We start from the raw sequence: 19148 nt of genomic DNA, 5'->3' as shown, positions 1-19148 counted from the left end.
GCTTGTTTTGATAGTTTAAACCATATTCTCTTTACTTTGTTTTCTTTCTTTCTTTTGTAATCCCTAACTCTTAAAAATGAATATCCTTGATTGTTTTGTTATATCCATTCTCTGCTTTCTTTTCTTTTCTTTTCTTTTCTTTTCTTTTCTTTTCTTTTCTTTTCTTTTCTTATCTTATCTTTTTATTGGATTTGTTTTTTTCGAGACAGGGTTTCTCTGTATAGCTCTGGCTGTGCTGGAACTCACTCTGTAGACCAGGCTGGCCTTCAACTCAGAAATCCGCCTGCCTCTGCCTCCCAGAGTGCTGGGATTACAGGCATGTACCACCACCGCCTGGCTCTCGGTTTGCTTATTAAATAGTACCTTTATTCTTTGAAAATTTTACACATGTATACAATGTATCTTTTTTGGATTTGAGAGTAGTGTTTATTTTTTCCTTTTTATTTGATTCTTTTCCCATAGGATGCCTCTCAGTTGTATTTATTGCTCATCCCCAATTTCCCCAGACTTTTTCCACCTCCCTACTCACCCAACTTTATGTTCTCTCTCTCTCTCTCTCTCTCTCTCTCTCTCTCTCTCTCTCTCAAGAAAGACAGAAACAAAAAAATAATGAAAACAAAACCTTTACCAAATAAAAAATACTAAGCATACCAAACCAAACTAAAACAAAACAAAAAGTACACAAAAGTACACACACACACACACACACACACAGAGAGAGAGAGAGAGAGAGAGAGAGAGAGAGAGAATGGATGAATGAATGAATGAATGGAGTCTGTTTTATGCTGGCCAACTACTGGGTATGGGACCTGCTCTGGAGTTGAGCTGATATGCCTAGTACCATACTATTAGAGGAAACTGATATTACCTTTCCCAGCAGCTATCAGTTGCAAACAACTTCTTGATTTATGGTGGGACTTTATGTCCACTTCTTCACTATGCTGGTATATTTTTTTCTGGTTTGAATTTGTGCATGTTTTGTGCATGCTGTCACTGTCTCTGAGTTCATACATTTATCATTCCTGTCATGCCTGGAAGACACTGTTTCCTTGGAACCATCCACCACCTCTGGCTCTGAGAGTCTTTCCTCTCCCCATTCTAGACAGGTCCCTGAGCCTTGAGGGAAGGGTTTTGATAAAGACTCTCACTTCATTCTTTGCATAGTTTCTAGTTGTGTGTATTAGAGACTTGGCTGGTGAGTGCTGGGTGATGTGATCTGGGTATAACAATATGCCCTTAGGAGTAGGTATTTTTGTTTGTTTTTGTTTTGTTTTTCTTTTTAAATAATTTTCTTTAAAAATATCTATCTATCTATCTATCTATCTATCTATCTATCTATCTATCTACCTACCTACCTACCTACCTACCTATCTATCTATTTTATGTATAGGAGTACTCTGTAGCTGTTTGCAGACCCACCAGAAGAGGGCATCAGATCCCATCTCAGATGGTCATGAGCCACCATGTGGTTGCTGGGAATTGAACTCCGGACCTCTGGAAGAGCAGTCAGTGCTATTAACCACTGAGCTATCTCTCCAGCCCCAGGAATCATTTTATTTTTATGACCCTATAGCAAAATAATATAGTATTATGTTTCCCCTGGGCCCAAGACCCATCTAGTCTCAGGTTCTTGGTCTCTTTATCCGTGTCAGGTATGGGTTCCATCTCACAGAGTGGGCCTTATATCTAATCTAAAATGTGGTTGGTAACTTTTATAACATTTGTGCCACTGTTCACCAGTATATCTTTTAGTCAGAGTGCTGTTGTAAATGGTAATATTTGTAGCTGGCGTGCCTGTGGGCATCATGAATGCTAGTTAGTAGTAAAGCTTCTATTTGGACACCAGCTTTATTTCTCAACGTTTAGTGATATAAGTAAGTGGTCTAATCAGTGATAGGTGATTATTGTCAAGTTATGGAGGGTGACCAATAGCCTTGGCAGTACCCCTTGGCCAGTGATTCAACAAGATAGAACAAGGATAAATTCCATCCCTGACCCTGGAAGTTTTATTGGTGTCATAATATATTAAGTTGGGGCATTGTCTCCCCATTATATGGTGACTTCATTTATATTCCTTTCATATATGTATACATTTTAGGGAGCTTCTACAGTAGTAGGTTTCCATAGGGCTTTTGAAAAGGCCTTTAATGTTAGTTTTTCCTCCTTTACATTGTCCTCCCAGTCCCTTCCCACTTCATCCTCCTATTCCAGTTTTCCCTTTATCTCTCTCTTTTTAAAAGGTTTTTTTTTTTTTTTTTTTTTTTTTTTTTTTAGTACATTGTTGCTGTCTTCAAGCACACTACAAAAGGGCATCAGATTCCATTGTGGATGGTTGTGAGCCACCATGTGGTTGCTGGGATTTAAACTCAGGATCTCTGGAAGAGCAGTCAGTGCTTTTAAGTGCTGAGCTGTCTCTCCAGCCTCCCCACCCCTGTATCTCTTTATAAAACTATATTCATAAAGATTGTAATACTTCCCTTACTTTTATTACTTGTTTCCAAATGTTCGGATGTTCACTTTTTTCTATGCAGTACATGTTTGTCATATTGTTTCTAAGTTACTAATGTTCGTGATAAATAGATGAAATATTGAGTGATTCTTAATCCTACAATAAGTATTTTGTTCTGAAATAGTCTTGGAGATAGTTTTAGTAGGACTTGCCTTTAAGTATTTCTGGGGTTGAATCTGGGCCCTCAAGTGTGCTGGGTAAGCATCTTCCTTTGAGCCACATTCCTGAAACAGAAATTTTGATTAAGATAAATGGAAGGCTATATATGTTGGATCTAATATTTTCTTGTGGAATATTCTTTCTTAAACCATTGCATTTTGTCTTATTCTAGTACGACCTTGCTGGCTTTTATCATGGAGTTGCTGAAGAACTCAATTGCTATGCAGGAGCAGATGCTTGCTTGTAAAGGCTTTTTGGTAATAGGTTATAGCCTTGAAAAGGTAAAGTATGAAGTACTTTTTTATTCTTAATATTGATTTGCAGAACATGTAATTGTTTTTCTACATGGTTAAGAAATGCTGTCTCCAAGAATGTCTACTTTGTCTATAGAAAGTTACTTAAATTAAGCTGTAGATTTTGTTTTACCTTGCTTCCTGTCCTCTGTTAAGGAAGTGTGGTAGTGAGCTTCATGCCATCTTTAACTTCTAGCATAGTTTGTAGACAAGTTCTTTTTTTGGTGTTGACAGCTTGTAATTTACTTACCTTCCTTTGAATTAGTAGTAACCTTTAAACCACTTTCCTCTTGGCAACCCCCACAGTCTTCCAAATCCCACGCCAGCCGAGCAGTGCTTGAACTCTGCCTTGCCTTTTCAAAGTATTTGAGCAATCTGCAGAATGGGATGCCCCTCCTGAAACAACTGTGTGATCACATTCTTCTTAACCCCACCGTGTGGATCCATGCTCCAGCCAAGGTGAGTGTGCTGCTCTCCTTTCACTCTCGGTTAAGTGTTTGTGCCTGAGAAAAGTGGCAAGTGTTGGAGTTTTCTCTTTTCCTACTATATATTGATAAGCAAAGTTTCAGTGGATAGCCAGTTTTGAATAAGTATATTTTTTTGCTCTTTAGGAAAATGTTCCAGTCAATAAAATAAGCACTTTGGCTTCATATTTGTGTGTTAAATAAGGTTTTAGTTGAGAGGGCCTTTGCTAAGTATAAATCCAAGAGCAGTTCCACTCAATCTTTCCTAGAATCTACAGTTCTATAGCTCTGTTCATTTGTAAATGCGCGCACGCGCGCGCGCGCGCGCGCGCGCGCGCGCACACACACACACACACACACACACACACAAACACACACACACACAAACACACGTTTGCATGAGCACACACCAACTTGTGCACACACACACACACACATTGCTTCTGTCTTCCCTCTCTCCATTTCTTCACATCTTTCCTGTTGTATTGTCTGCCTCTTCTGTGCATACTCCAGCCAGTATAATGAACTCTTGGGTTTCATTTTACAGCTGAAGCTGAAATACCACATTTCATTGAAGGCATGATACAGTGGTCTCATTAAATATTAATTTTAATATTAAATAACAGAAAATTCTTAGGTGTTTGCCAAATAATTTTGTACAACAAACTACTTACTTATTCCTATGTGAACATAAAACCAATTTTTATAGTTTGTGAACAAAATCTTTAACAAACTCTGATCTATTAGTTGTCCTAAAAACTTAGTAGTATTAATATTAAGTTAATTTGAAATAAAATTTTACCAAGTTGCATAATTATATTCATCTGTATTTACAATTTTTCTTAGAAATGGTGTTATTTTAACCCCTGTTCCCATTTCTCCTCCCCCTTTACCCACTTGCTGTGTCTATTATAGCACATACTTACTCTAATTGTCAGGAAAAAAATGTCTGCAGACTTTCTCTTCTGGGGTCATAATATCTTATTTTGAGCCAGTCTTTTCAAATGGTAAAGAGAAACACAGCTGCTGACTGTGATTGCCATTTGGGAATAATCAGAAGAGGCAGCTGGGGGGCTGTAGCTTTTTATCTCCAGGTTAAATTTGACCTCTTTCTCTTCTATGACCCTCAGTCTTATTTCTTTTCAAAGATTGTTTCAAGTTACTTTAAAAATTTTTTACTAGACATTTTTTTTTTTGTCTTACTAGCCAGCATATTTGTAAGGCTTTGTGTCTCTTTTGAAGTTGTCAGAAAGTGTCTTATTACATACCTAGTTGTAGAGGAGTGTTTTTTACTTTAATCACATGACTTCTCCATGTTCCTAATATTATCACAATTTATTTCTTTACACTTTTAACTAAATTTCCTTAATTACCTTTTTAGAATTTATAATTGACTTGATATTAAATTAACATTCTGTCACCTGTTTGCTTGGTTTATCCATAAAGAATTTTATTTGCTCTTAGTTTATCATGAACACAATTATAGCAAAGGACAGACCCAGACTGTTTGACTGGCAGGTCTTGTAGCTTGCAGGGTGAGAGAAAGCTTTTTTAAAGTGCACAGTATAGTGCATGTTATACTAGGCTTACAGGGAACGTGTGATATGCTTTAGAGTCAGAGGGAACTGAACCCTACTGTGGTTCCTGAAGTTGGAGCTGCAGATGTAAGATCTAGCCTTTGCTAGGAGTGAGGAGCTCCTTATAGTCTCACAGTTTCATTTACCTTAGATCTGCTCAGGGTTAATCTTGTAATGACCCTTGAAGGAACTATCGCTGTTCTGGTCTGCAGTGGTCTTTCATTTACTCAGAGTTTTTGTGGAATAGTGACTTTATTCTGGGCAGTATGGTAGAGTGGTGAGCAAGACAGGCTTGATTCTTGCACATCGTGACAAAGATAGTTGCTGCTTAGGTGTGATTAGATTGTATGATGAGTAGGTTAGGGGGGTAGGGGAAAGGTTTGCTCCTTATTAGCATAGAGGTCTTTACTTTCATTTATCAATGTATATTGCTATTAAGTCCAATATATTTTCCTTGTCATAATGTCATTCTTAAAACTATCTGATTTTGTCTACATATTTTCAATTTATTATTTTATTTAAGAAATCTCATATATTTTGTTGTTATTTTTGAGACAGAGTCTAGCTCTTTAAGTCCTGGCTGGCCTAGGTCTTACTTTGGAGCCTGCCAGTCTGGGGCCATGATGCTCTTGTCTTTGTCTTTGTCTCCCAAGTTCTGGGATTACAGGTTTGCATCACCACACTGGTCTTCCTGTGTGTTCCAAGCATGACATTTTCATCATCTCCTTTTTTAGTCTCTCAGACTTCTATTATTTTCAGAGCAAGGAAATACCACAGCTAGCTTCAAGCCTTTCTGCCAGTTCTAGGTTTTGTAATGTAGAAATTCAGATATCCTTAGTAAGTTGGCAGATACCTTAAGGATTCACTAGAGAGTGGTTCCCCAGCCTAGGCTGCTGACTGAATCAATTGGGGAACTTTTAAAAAACAAAATGTAAAGCAGAATCCTACTCTATTCACTGCACATTTTGATTTGATTAGTATGGGGTATGACTAAGGCTTGATAATGTTAAAAAAATGTTTTCTAGGTCTTTTTAATGCACAGGTAGATTTGGAAAATGATTGCTCCAGATCTGTGATACAGTTTTTTTCAGCCACTATTTTTCTCTTAGGAAATTTCCTTTCCAACTGTCTGCCTGCACTGCTACTTTGTTTTCAAAGCCTTGCTTCATGTTTCTTGATTGATGAGACTCTCCATATAGATACACTGTATCTAACAAGAGCGTCTCTGGCCCTGAAGTCATGGTGTTTAACATCCTGAGACACTGCAGTATATTTTGTGTGTCGACCTTTTGTTGTTGTGTCCCGAAGGTGCTGGTGATTGAGCCCAGTGCTTTTACACATGCTGTGCAAGTATTCAGTTGCTCAGCGTCCTCAGTCCTGCCATGGCCTGTTCATGTTTCAGGGTCTGCTTTTATGGCTGAGTTTTTGTGTGAGTTTCACTTCCTTAACTGTATTTTAGGGTGAGGGACAGCTTGTGTGTCCTTATAATCCTCAATCTAGTGCTAAGTATATGGGTACATGTAAATATTTTGACCTGAAATAAAGTACTTAAGAATTTGTAGTATAGCTGGGCGGTGGTGGTACATGCCTTTAATCCCAGCACTTGGAAGGCAGAGGCAGACGGATTTCTGAGTTTGAGGCCAGCCTGGTGTTCAGAGTGAGTTCCAGGACAGCCAGGGCTACACAGAGAAACCCTGTCTCGACAAACTGGAAGAAAAAAAAGAAAAAGAAAAAGAAAAAGAAAAGAAAAGAATTTGAAGTATGTTATAAGAAATATTGTTTTAGTGACAGATAGGTTGGGACTACTCATTTTAACAGCAGTAAATATATCAAAAACATTTTGATGCAACAAATTACCTGAAATCTCAGCATATTTTTGATTTTTTTCTGTATTCCAGTTGTCTTATAAACTCCAGTTTGATCAAGTTAAGCATCATCGTGTTTTTAAAAAAACGTATCTACTATTCAGATTACTAATTAAGTCTTAAGTTGCTTATTTATAGGACATCTACGAGATGTATACTTAATACTTGCTTGTTTAGAAAAATTCCCAATCAACAAGTCTCAGCACAGGGTTGAAAATAAAAATATCCAGTGTCCAGAAAGGTATTGTAAATGTTCAGTTGCAAATGTATGGAAATAATTTAATCTAAGAGGAGATTGAGGCCAACCTGGCCTATATACTGAGTTCTAGATGAGCTAGGGTTACATAGTGAGATCCTGTTACAAACAAACAAACAAACAAACAAATCCACCCACCCATTGACCCAGAAAAGCATACAAAACAATTGCTTAAAGCATAAAATTTATTATAAGGCTGCTAAATGGGGATAAATGAATTAGTTTCATGGGGTATATAACAAAAAGTGATATAGTTGGGGATATTTACTTTACAAGGAGTATGTATGTATGCTTGTGTGTTATGATGTCTGATATGATGTCATCAAGCTCAGCATCTTCCTTTTTGGAATAGTTATAGTCCAAATACAGCTGCCACGAGATGGGTACCAATGAGCTTCTTTGCCTGTGTTCTTCCCTTTGGTTTTGTAGGTTCAGTTGATGCTTTATACTTACCTGTCCACTGAATTCATTGGTACAGTCAACATATATAATACCGTTCGGAGAGTTGGGACAGTGCTGCTCATCATGCACACACTGAAGTACTACTACTGGGCAGTGAACCCCCAGGACCGAAGCGGCATCACCCCCAAAGGATTAGGTATAACTTTGTTGTCTGAATGCTGTGTCGTTCAATGGATATAAAAATAGATATAAAAGAAACCAGAGATACAGTATTTTTCATTTTAATTTATATGATTAAGTGTTTTGCCTGCACATATATCTGTGTATTATATATGTGGCTAGTGCCCTTAGAGGCCAGAAGAGGGTATCAGATCCCTTGGAAGTGGAGTAGAAGATTGTGAGCTACTGTGTAGGTTCTGGGAATCAAACCTGGGTCCTCTGATCAAGTTCCCTTAACCTCGGAACCATTTCTACAGCCCTTGCTTGAGCAAAAGTTATTAGTTTGTTATAAATTGCTGTTGCCAGCATTGTGTGACTGTTGTAGAAGAATCCGACTGTTTTTAAATGAGTTGTTTGGCAAGCAGATATGATCAGGCTAGATGTAACCTATTGCCTCTGAGACACACAAATTAGTTGCTTACGGGTATTGGGGCTGAGCTAGCCAGAGTGAGAGTCATTGAAAATGGTGCTTTGTGGAGATGGCAGTTTCATAGAAATGGAGGGTTCTATGAATAATAAAGATGTAATGAAATTCTAAAATTTCAGTAGTTATTTCTTTTCATAACCAGGAAAGGGAATAGTACTCCAAGGGTAATATTCTCTGAACAAGTGGAAAGTTCATGAAAGTAAAACTTTTCAAGTTTTGTAAAACCTAGCTCAAACATGCTTGTGTTGAAAGGAAGCTGATGCTAAGAGGTGGTCTCAGGTGCAGCTGGTGCAGGTGTCTGAAGATGCTCGCAGCGCCACATTTGTCTCCATGTGGACTAGCTCTTCTGTGCTTTCAGAATGTTTTCAAAAATTCCCTCCCTTTGTAGTACCTAGCAGCCATTCTGCGTTTGAGTCCTCCTCATGTGAAGAACAGCTCCCCGTATCAGGTATCTCTTTTGGTCTCTGTGTTGCTCCTTGACTCTGGTTGATTCTGTGCCTGACTCTGTGGCAGTTATTGTGCTGAAGGACCACACTCAGAGGTGCCCACCACAGTGGGAGATGACGGTGCATCCTGTTCTTTGATAGCATTTAAAGACCATTGCTTCAAATCAGAAGTAAATACTCAGGAGCCAGAACGCCATGTCTTTTCAGTACTGTCGAAGGCTTTGACTGTCCAGTGACTTATAAAGATGGGTCTTGTACTTTATGCTACTTTATGCTACTTTACCTTCAAAATAAGGTAAATAAACTTTTTATAAACTCTTTATTCTCTGAGAATAAAGTACCGGCAGCCGAGAAAGCTGCAAATACCACTCGTCCCATGTAGTAAGCCGGCAAGCATGTGGCACTTGCAGATCTAGGCCAGAACTTTCTGATGGAGATTTCATGGTTTTGTAGGACTTTCATGTACACGTTGATTGCTAGTTTCATGTCCTGATCTTCATTTTATAAGTAACTAGTGACTTTAGAAGTCTCATAGGTCAACTAGGGGAGCTGGGCAAATTTTGTGGTTCTTGTCTGTTTAGCTTGTCATTTGTCTAGGAATTATCATGTGGAACACATTTTACACAATTTTCTTCCTATTTTAATTGATCTGTTCAAGGTCATGGTGGTCTTGTGCTTTGGTGGTCTGGGCACTAGCTGTAAATAGTGATTAGTGAGGGAAACTGTTGAATTTATGAGGCAAGCAGGTCCCTAACTTGAGGTCTTAGAACAATAGTTATTTGGTTTCAGAGGTTTTGTACTTTGGAATTAGATGCCTGAGACATGAAAATTGACTTAATGTGAGCCATGTGTGACCAAGGACTTGCCCAAGTACTGGAGATGCCAGAGGTAGTCAGCAGAATGTTTCTCTTGTTCATTTACAGTCTTGTGTGGTGAAGCATTCTTTCTATAAGCACTCAAAAGGGACAACTGTAGGAAAAGTTGTTTTATACCCATTCACATAATAACATTTACTGCCCAAAGATTAGGTTTTTTCTTTCTTTTTTATGTTTTTGGTAAATTTCTGTTATCTTAGTAACAAGTGCTTTCAGAACAAAATATAATACTATTATCAAGTATAATTTTTATCACCATATGTTTGTTTTTGAAATCCTCTCACCTCTTTGAAGTATGAACTTAAAAAAAAACTATTTTGCCAATATTATATAAATAAATTATATATATATGATGTGCTGTAGTCATAGTCACTCCCATCAGCATCCCGTTTCCTTCCCATCCTGCTGACCCGGCCCTTCCCAGCCAGCCCCTCTCCTGCTCTCATGCTTCTCATGCAGGAATCCAAAGGCCCACTCACATCCAGCAGGCAATAGAGTCTATTTTGTATTTTTGGAGGGTTGCATATACTGTTTAATATGAGAGTGAATGCTTTGTCTTTAAACAGGCATAAAAGAGGAAGTCACTCTTTAGAAGATTGGTGTGTGTATATGTGTGTGTACACGCGAACGTGTGTGTTATGAGACAGGGTCTCACTGTGCAACTTTGGGTAGCCTAGAACTTAATCTGTAGACCATGCTGGCTTCAGACTCAGAGATCCTGCTTCTGTTTCTGAGTGCAGGGTTTAAACGATTGTGTCTCAATGCTCAGCTCTGTGTTTCTCTTAAGCAAGTGGAAATGCTCTTGGAAATGAAAGCTTTGTATTTTAGTTAGCTCTGAGCTCTTTGAAGTACTAATTGTGTATGTCTTTAAAGATGGACCAAGACCCAATCAGAAAGAAATACTTTCTCTTCGAGCATTCTTACTGATGTTCATTAAGCAATTAATGATGAAGGTAAGTTTGTTTCTTCCCCTCCCCCATGCATGTCATAGCTGATAATTTTATATAAGATATGGTCTCTGCTTGCTTATTCTTTGCCAGTAAAATAAGACAGAAACTTTGTTGTGAGATTTTTTTTTTATACTCTATTTTCCATTCTTGTTGCTCTTGGATATATATATATATAAAAATTACTGCAGAATTGGAGTTTGGCAATTAAATACATGTTACATAAATTTCCACAAGAATTCTAGAGTATTTGTCTTTTCATTTGACAAACATTTAGAGTCCCTGTTTAATACTAGGTTCTGTTCTTGCCTGTGTGCTGCAGTAGCCAACAAAGTACCTAAACAGCCTTTCATTTTCAGGGCCCTCATACCTGGCATTCAGTCTTGGAGAAGCAGAATTTTTGTATAAATGTGCCACACAGACTTATCAGCCTTTAGAAACAATTAGTTTTTAATGCTTTTTTATTATAGGTAAAATAAAATTTAATATTTTTAAAAGGTATTTTGATTTTAGAAAAATATCACTTTAGATTTTTTCATCAATTAATTTATTTACTTTATAGCTCAATATCCGGCCCCCCTCTCCTCTCAGTCCCCTTTGTACAGCTCCTCCTCCATCCTCCCCTCCTCCAGGCTAGATGAGATTTTGTCTTAAAAGAGAAAAGCAAAGAATAAAATATTGTGTCTGTACTTTAGATTTTTTTCCAATATACTTTTTTTGTTCCTTTCCTTTCCCTTTACTTTTTCTCTTTTAAGACAGAGTCTCACATAGCCCAGGCTGGGCTTGAATTCACTGTATAGTTTCAGGACAGTTTGAATTACTGATTCGCTTGCTTTCGCCTCCTAGGTGCTAGGATTACTGGTTTGTGCAGATTTCTCCTCCATTTTATTCTGTATTCTTTAAGCTGTGCTACCTACTAGCTGTCACGTTAGGTTTGGCAAGAGACCTGCCCTTTGATTTTGGTATAGTCTTCATATTATAATTCCTTTGTGCTTCCTCAATTTTTTTTTTAAAATTTAAGAGTTTTGTGTTATTTTTAGATTTCTAGCAGCTGAAAACTTGACTAAATCTATGTATGGTTTCTGATCTTAAAAATGATTTTTATGTGTAAGGCTAAGATATGTGTATTATATTTCTGAAGGACTCTGGAGTAAAGGAAGATGAGCTCCAGGCCATTCTTAATTACCTGCTGACTATGCATGAGGTAATGCTTGAATGTTTGATTTGTGGGTTTCATTTTTTAAGGCTACATTAGGCATGTTTTTAAAAAGTAAAAACATCAAGTAGATATTTACTAATTGTATCACTGTTATGGAGAGTAAATGTCTATTTAATGTTAATGAATCTTCATTTTAATGATTTTATTGTCATAGTATGTCCCTTTGAAGTATCTTGAAAAATTTTCAGAAGTTGCTAAAATTGGATTTTATTCAGTTTATAAAGTACACTAAAGCAAATTGTTATGAACTATTGTAACAATGAGAAAAGTAGACTTGAAAATGGCTAAAATGATTGGACTTAAATCCATAACACATTCTTACATTCTTGTTACTAATTTTTGTATGCATATTTTGTTAAATCAGTCACATTTGTAATAGCATTTGAAATTGCTGATTTGAAAATTAAATGGGAAAAAAGAAATTTAAATGGGTTCAGATAATTCTTTTATCTTTAAACTGTCTGTCTATCTATCTATCTATCTATCTATCTATCTATCTATCAATCTTTCTATCTAATCTATCTATCTTTTTGTATTATGTACATATATATATGTTTTGCTGACATGTGTATCTATGATTTGTGTGTACCTGTGAAGGCCAGAAGAGGGTGTAAGATCCTTGGGTGCTGGTTGTAAGCTGACAAAACCATTCAGTTCTGTCAGCTGCATATTTCTGTAGAGCATGCTGCAGTGATATTGTGATACAGTGTAACACAAAAGCCATTGTATTTGTCTGATTAGAAAATCGCTGGTTATTTTTGGTATGCACTTTGAACTGTATATTTGAAGTGTAATTGTAAGTAAATATTTTACTTATAATTAAAATATTAAAAGAACACTATTATTTTCAAAACTGGTATATTGCAGATATTCCTTGTTTACTTAAAGTTGGTATTTATATTGTTTCGTAAATATTCAATATCCAAAGATTTGATTTTTTTTATTTTATTTTTAATTTTCTAAAATAATTCCAGGACGACAATCTAATGGACGTCTTACAGTTGCTTGTTGCATTAATGGCGGAGCACCCTAACTCCATGATTCCTGCTTTTGACCAAAGGAATGGGTTGCGGTAAGAGTCAGCATTTGGAGAGTTATAGTTATAGTTAACATAAAGAATTACTTTGGAAATACTGGATTCTTAAATATGAGATATTATTTGATTCTAGGTCTATAGAAGGAAATAATTTAAGATTTTATTAAAATGGAGATTATTTCATGTTTTTTGTTCTGTTATTATTTTAATGATATTGTTATTATTAATTTTTAGAAATTATCTTTAATTTTTTATTTTTCAGTCCAGTCATTATTCTCCTCCTGGTCCACCCTCTGACTCTTCCTCATCCCATTCCTTCCCACCCACCTTCTTCTGTCTCTATGAACATGCCCCTACCCCCCTACTCTGCCAGGCCTCAAGTCTCTTGAGGGTTAGGTGCTGCTTCTCTCACTGAGGACAGACCAGGCAGTCCTCTGCTGTATTTGTGTCGGGGGTCTCATATCACCTGATGTATACTGCCTGGTTGGTGGCTCAGTGTCTGAGAGATCAACGCTTCGTCAACTTTAAGTATTGAGTTCCTCTCGAGGGCCTATGACTTTCTTAGCCATATATCTCTAGTTAGATTTACAGTCCAGGAATGGGGTTTCTTCCTACGTAGCTCAAACTTCATGGTGATCCTCTGCCTCAGCTTCCTAAGTACTGGGGTTGCAGGCATGAGCCACCACACTTAATAATCATTTAATTTAAAAAACTAAAATATATTATTTATGTGTCTTTTCTGATGATCACATATTACTGGTCAATTCTGTTGTTTCTCATGGTGATACTAATTATTCATAAGTTTAAATATATGCTACCTTTAAACAGTGTCTTAAGCTGGGTTTAAACAGAAGATTAGATAGATTACATGTATGTGCCTTGAGAAGTACTTGGGTTTTTTGGAATGTTTAGTTAATTCTGATTTGTTTTCACTAAAAGGAAATATAGACTGAAATAAATGAATTTTAGATGTCAGAAATGTATAGTAACTATGTATGTGTTACTTGAAATAAGTTTGTGGTGATACTAATCTTGAAAATTATAATTTTTATTTCTTCAGTGTTATCTATAAACTTCTGGCGTCGAAGAGTGAAGGAATCCGAGTGCAGGCACTCAAGGCACTGGGTTACTTTTTAAAGCATCTGGCTCCAAAGTGAGTATGTATGAGATCTAAAATCACCTGTTGGCTATTTTTTATTTAAAGCTTTGGAACCATGTTTTGGTTCTGTCATTCCTTTAGTTACTTTTTTTGTTGTTGTGGTGGTGCTAATACTGAGATTCAGTTCACAATTCACCTTATGAGTTTAATGCCATTATTGCATATTTTAAAGATAAAGCTGGACAAGATAATTTAAATTCTGATATGGAAATTACTTAAATTATTAATATGTTGGTGTTTATGAGAATTAGCATAAATGCACGGATGGCTTAATTTTGGTGAACTGAATCACCCTGTGTATTATCTGTGTCATTGATCTAGTGACCTAAATGTGACAGCTGTCGTATTTTATCTGTTTCTACTTCATAGTTTATTACAGAACTTTAGATTTTGGAGGTAGAACAAACTGGCCGTTATAAACTTCAGTCTTTCTGATCCCATGTGCCACCTGCATGTAAAGTTTATTATATCACAGACATGTTATTATTTGCATACCTGTGACTGTTTTCATTGTAGAAAGGCAATGGTGAGATGTGACAGAGACCATATGGTCCACAAGATCTTAAGTATTTATTATATAGAGAAAGTTTGCTGACCACAGGATAGAATTAAAGTACATGATATCTAGTTTTAAAGTTCATGCCTGGAATTTTAATGCACATATTTCTAGAGTGTTCGGTTTCTAAATTATGTACATTTCTTTCTTCCCCTCCACCTTGTGATTTCAAGGCATCCATGTGCCTTAGATAACTGTCCCTAGTAGTGCATAGCCCAGTGCTGGCAGATAGCAGCAACTGATAATGCTCTCAAGAATTTAGTTCAAGTTTCCTCTGCTGACACATAGCCCATCTCTTTTGCATCTTGAACTTCAGCTATGCTCACATTGTGGTTAGCTTTGAAAGTTCTGGGTTGAAAAATGTTGTAATAGTAATTGAGTTGGAATTTACAATCACACAGGAAAAAAAAAACCAAACCAAACCAAACCAAACCAACCAACCAACCAACCAACCAACCAACCAACGAAACAAACAAACAAAAACCTCAGTTGTGTTCCCTTTATCTAGTTGTGAATCCCCAAACTCTATATTTTGTGATTCCTTTCATGTTATTTTAGGAGAAAAGCTGAAGTCATGCTTGGGCATGGATTGTTCTCGTTGTTAGCTGAGAGACTTATGCTTCAGACAAATCTAATCACAATGACCATGTATAATGTTCTGTTTGAGGTAAGAATGCAGTTAGAAATTTACTTATTAATTTATTATTAAGGTGTTTATAGTATTAAGATGTATGTTAAGGTGGCTGTATAATGGTCAGTATTTAAGTAAAATGCATCATTTTATTTATTTATTTATTTATTTATTTTTTATTTTCTATATTCTTTGTTTACATTCCAAATGCTTTCCCCTTTCCCAGTTCCCCCCGCCCCAATTTTCAATTATTTACATAAAGGTAATATGGCTACATTTTAGAAGTTTATTAATTATGAATTACTAAGTAATCTTGTTATCCTTATTTTGTGTTTATTCCATTGTGTTGACTTTGAAATTCATTTTATAATGATATTATCATTTTATGATGAAGTAAAAATATCATTATGGTATTAAAGGCATTTATGTGTTTGTACATCTTAGCATTGAAATCATTGGGTTATATTATAGGTTTAATTTTGGGATAGCATCTCATTCTGAAGCTCAGACTGTTTCAGAACCTAGCTGTCCTCAAGACTGGCTGTCATGTCTTGGCAGTCCTCTTGCCTCAGTGTCCATAGAACAGGGATTGCAAGGAGAGGCCAGCTCCAGCTGTGCACATGGAGCTTCAGGACTGTGCTTGGACTACCTTGGGAGTGACCCATCCAGTACTTGTGCTAATGTAGCTTGTTGTTTACTCTTGCAGATTCTTATAGAGCACATCTGTACTCAGGTGATACACAAACAGCACCCAGATCCTGATTCTACAGTCAAAATACAAAACCCTCGTATGTATTCTACATTTAAAATTATCTTTCCTACTGTAAAATACATCTCTATGAAAAACCAAAAGTTAATATTGAAGCAAGTAAATCTTTTATCAAGAAATGTATCATAATAGTCTTATGTAGGTATTGAATGTTATAACAATTGGTGTTGTTACTTGGCTTATATAAAGGTTTTAAATTGTATTCATATGATTTTGGTTTAGATTTTTTTGAAAGTTTTTTTTATTATATTACTTAGTGAAGTTAGGCTGAATTACATAAACAATGGTGGACAGTTTAAATTGCTGCCGGTATAGGAATGCCAAGTTTGGTATGGGACACAGTCTTATTTAACTTTGAATTCTTACATACTGAACATGTTCATTTCTCATCTTATTTTTAAGATCATGTCATCAGAGTAAATAAACAACTTTCAGAATTCCAAGTACTTTTTGTATGGGGAGGAGTTCTAAAATTCAGTCACCATTGTGCTGCTTCTGTGTGTAGTGTGCCACATCATAGCGTTTTTTTTTTTTTTTTTAAAGAACTTTTTTTTTTTCTTTTTTTGAGACAGGGTTCTCTGTGTAGCCCAGGCTGTCATAGAACTAGCGCTGTAGACCAGGCTGCTCCTCAGAGATCTCCCTGCCTCTGCCTCCTGAGTGCTGGAATTAAAGGCATGTACCACTACTGCTCAGCCATCGTATCAGTTTTAAAATCAGGAAACTTCGAAGTTCAGTTTCCTCTACTCTCCAAGACATGAGCTCAGTTTCCTCTGCTCTCCGAGACATATGGTGTCATTCATTGTTCAGAGTGAAAAGGGAAAAAATTAAATGTAAAAATTTTTGGGTATTTTATTAACTTAGAACATGCTGCTCTAACATAGTAGCAGAGACTGGGTAATTGAAAAGAATAGAATTTGCCCTTTTTCAGTGTTTTTTTGCTCAGAAGTCCAAGCTGAAGATTCCTCTCTTTGGTCTACTGAGGGTTGCTCTGACCACTGAGGAAGATTGAACAAGAGTGAGCAAGCTGAAAGCTGCCCTGGAGCCCTAACAATTGCCTTCCACACATTAACTGGAGATGTCTCAAAGCTTGATTACTTTTAATGGCCTCTCCCACCTCTTTACCTTGTCATGTGGGTGCGCCCGCATTGTGGAGGGCACCCACTCAGCCCATCCTGTGTGACCTTCAGTGCCTAAGCACTGGCTCAGGAAGGGCAGGCAGGATAAAGTGGTGTGGAGATGCAGCTCTCCTGGGCATGGAGAAAGAAGAGCATTGACTCTTCTGTCAGAGGGCCCAACTCTGAAGACAATATGTAGTATCTACGTTCCACCATGACATCCTTCAGCATGGTTGAATGCATTTTCATTTTTTTTATAGTTTTAAAATTTTATTTCATAAAGGAAAGGCTGTATATATACAATAATATATATACAATAAATTTTATTTCAGAGCGAGAATTTATCTTTTCTCCTCAAGATTTTGAATATGGTGGGAATTTTTATTTTTGTATTCAACTTTACTCTTTGGCAGAGACTAAATACTTTGTTCATTCATAACTTGAATGTATTGTCTGGACTATATAAAGGGTAACTGGCTGGGCGTAGCTCCGAGGTAGAGCACTTGTTTCACCGCGTCAAGGCCCTTTGTTGGAGAGGAGAGACAATCAGCATGACATTAAGTCATTGTCTTGTTGAACACATATTGGTTCCTTTCTATACATTTAAAAATTCTTTAAAATAAGTTTTAAGTTAGCATGTTTCCCCAAGTTTTACAAAATGTTTTTTTGTAGGCATATTAATGTACCTTCATGATTTTTTTTGTTGTGTTTGGTCTTTACTTATTTATGAACTGTCTTACAGAGATACTAAAAGTAATTGCGACCCTACTCCGAAATTCTCCCCAGTGCCCAGAGAGCCTGGAGGTTCGCCGAGCATTTCTTTCCGACATGATTAAACTTTTTAATAACAGTAGAGAAAACAGGAGGTAAGCTGGAACAGAAAGCATTTATTTACAGTAGTCACGTCTTTTGGGTGATTCTAATTTGTCTTAGAAAAATTCCTCTTATAAGTCTGAGTAAATAACACACAAGAGCTAGAATTTTTATTACCACATTGTAAAAACTGCTTTGGATGTATTATAGATAACTATGGCTTGAGTCCAGCCCCATGTCCCACACTGAGACAGGGTTTCTGTGTAGCCCTACCTGTTCTGGAACTCCTTTTGTTAGAGACTAACTTGCCTTTGTCTTGTGAGTGCTGAGATTAAACACTTGCACTACTGACCCTGGCTTGGTTTGTCCTTCCTCTCTCCCTCTCCTCTTTTTCTTTTTACAGTCTTTAGAATGGTGATTTTATTTTTTGTAATAATTTAGTATTTTTTTAAATTATTTTCAGGAGCTTGCTGCAGTGCTCTGTGTGGCAAGAATGGATGCTTGCTCTCTGCTATTTTAATCCTAAGAATTCAGATGAGCAAAAGATAACAGAAATGGTATATGCCATATTCAGAATTCTGCTTTACCATGCAGTCAAATATGAGTGGGGTGGCTGGCGTGTGTGGGTGGACACCTTATCCATCACACATTCAAAGGTAAGTGGCTTTATGAATGTGAATGATATTTTAAGTAACTGTAATTTTGAATTTTATTCATGTAAAATATTAATATGCTTGAAATAAAGGAAAAAGGCAAGCTATTTTCTGAATATATAGTGAAGTAAAAACCAAAAGGCATTAATAAAAATATTCCTTACTTATATAGATCTGAAACAATTATTTTCAAGTGTAAGTATTATGTGTGTTTAAGTAAAATTGAACATCATGTCTTAATATATAGAAAGTTAGATTTTTTTATTGAATATCTTCTTCATTTACATTGCCAATGGTAAAACCTTTCCTGATTTCCCCCCTCCCCGTAGACCCCCAACCCCTCCTCTCACCCCCTGCCTCCACTTATATGCCCCTCTACCCAACCCATTCCCACCTCCCCCCCTCCATTTCCCTTTGTTGGGGCATCTATTGAGCATTTACCTGACCAAGGACCACTCCTCCCAAGGATGCCCAACAAGACATTCCTCTGCCACATTTGTGGTTGGAACCTTGTGTACCTCTTGGTTGATAGTTTAGTCTCTGGGAGTCCTGGGGTGTCTGGGTGTCTGAAATCATTGTTCTTCATTGATGCTGTAAACTCCTCCAGCTTCTCTATTGGGGTCTCCACTCCCAGTCTACCCAGTCTGCCCACTCCAATGGCTGGCTGCCAGCATGAGAGCGCTTGCACTAACAGCTTGACAGTGCAGCTTGAAAGCTCTAGAACAGAAAGAAGCAAATACACTCAAGAGGAGTGGACG

General features: G+C 36.9%; 1 protein-coding gene across 6 annotated transcripts in view; it reads left to right on the top strand.

Moving 5' to 3' along the window:
- Nucleotides 1–19148, top strand: part of Lrba (LPS responsive beige-like anchor protein) — a 583194-nt gene that overhangs the window by 98313 nt on the left and 465733 nt on the right. For all 6 annotated transcript variants that reach the window (XM_052180236.1, XM_052180237.1, XM_052180235.1 and 3 more), the window contains exons 12-22: nt 2841–2949; nt 3268–3420; nt 7553–7721; nt 10366–10445; nt 11581–11643; nt 12633–12730; nt 13755–13847; nt 14968–15076; nt 15747–15828; nt 17667–17790; nt 18201–18393. In XM_052180236.1, the coding sequence (XP_052036196.1) occupies nt 2841–2949; nt 3268–3420; nt 7553–7721; nt 10366–10445; nt 11581–11643; nt 12633–12730; nt 13755–13847; nt 14968–15076; nt 15747–15828; nt 17667–17790; nt 18201–18393 (1273 nt within the window). The remainder of the gene's footprint in view (nt 1–2840; nt 2950–3267; nt 3421–7552; nt 7722–10365; nt 10446–11580; nt 11644–12632; nt 12731–13754; nt 13848–14967; nt 15077–15746; nt 15829–17666; nt 17791–18200; nt 18394–19148) is intronic.

The sequence above is a fragment of the Apodemus sylvaticus genome, chromosome 4 (assembly GCF_947179515.1).
Source record: "Apodemus sylvaticus chromosome 4, mApoSyl1.1, whole genome shotgun sequence".
In the NCBI taxonomy this organism is placed as follows: Eukaryota; Metazoa; Chordata; class Mammalia; order Rodentia; family Muridae; genus Apodemus; species Apodemus sylvaticus.
Note: the sequence above shows the minus strand (reverse complement) of the source record. Positions and strands in the feature narration are given on the sequence as shown.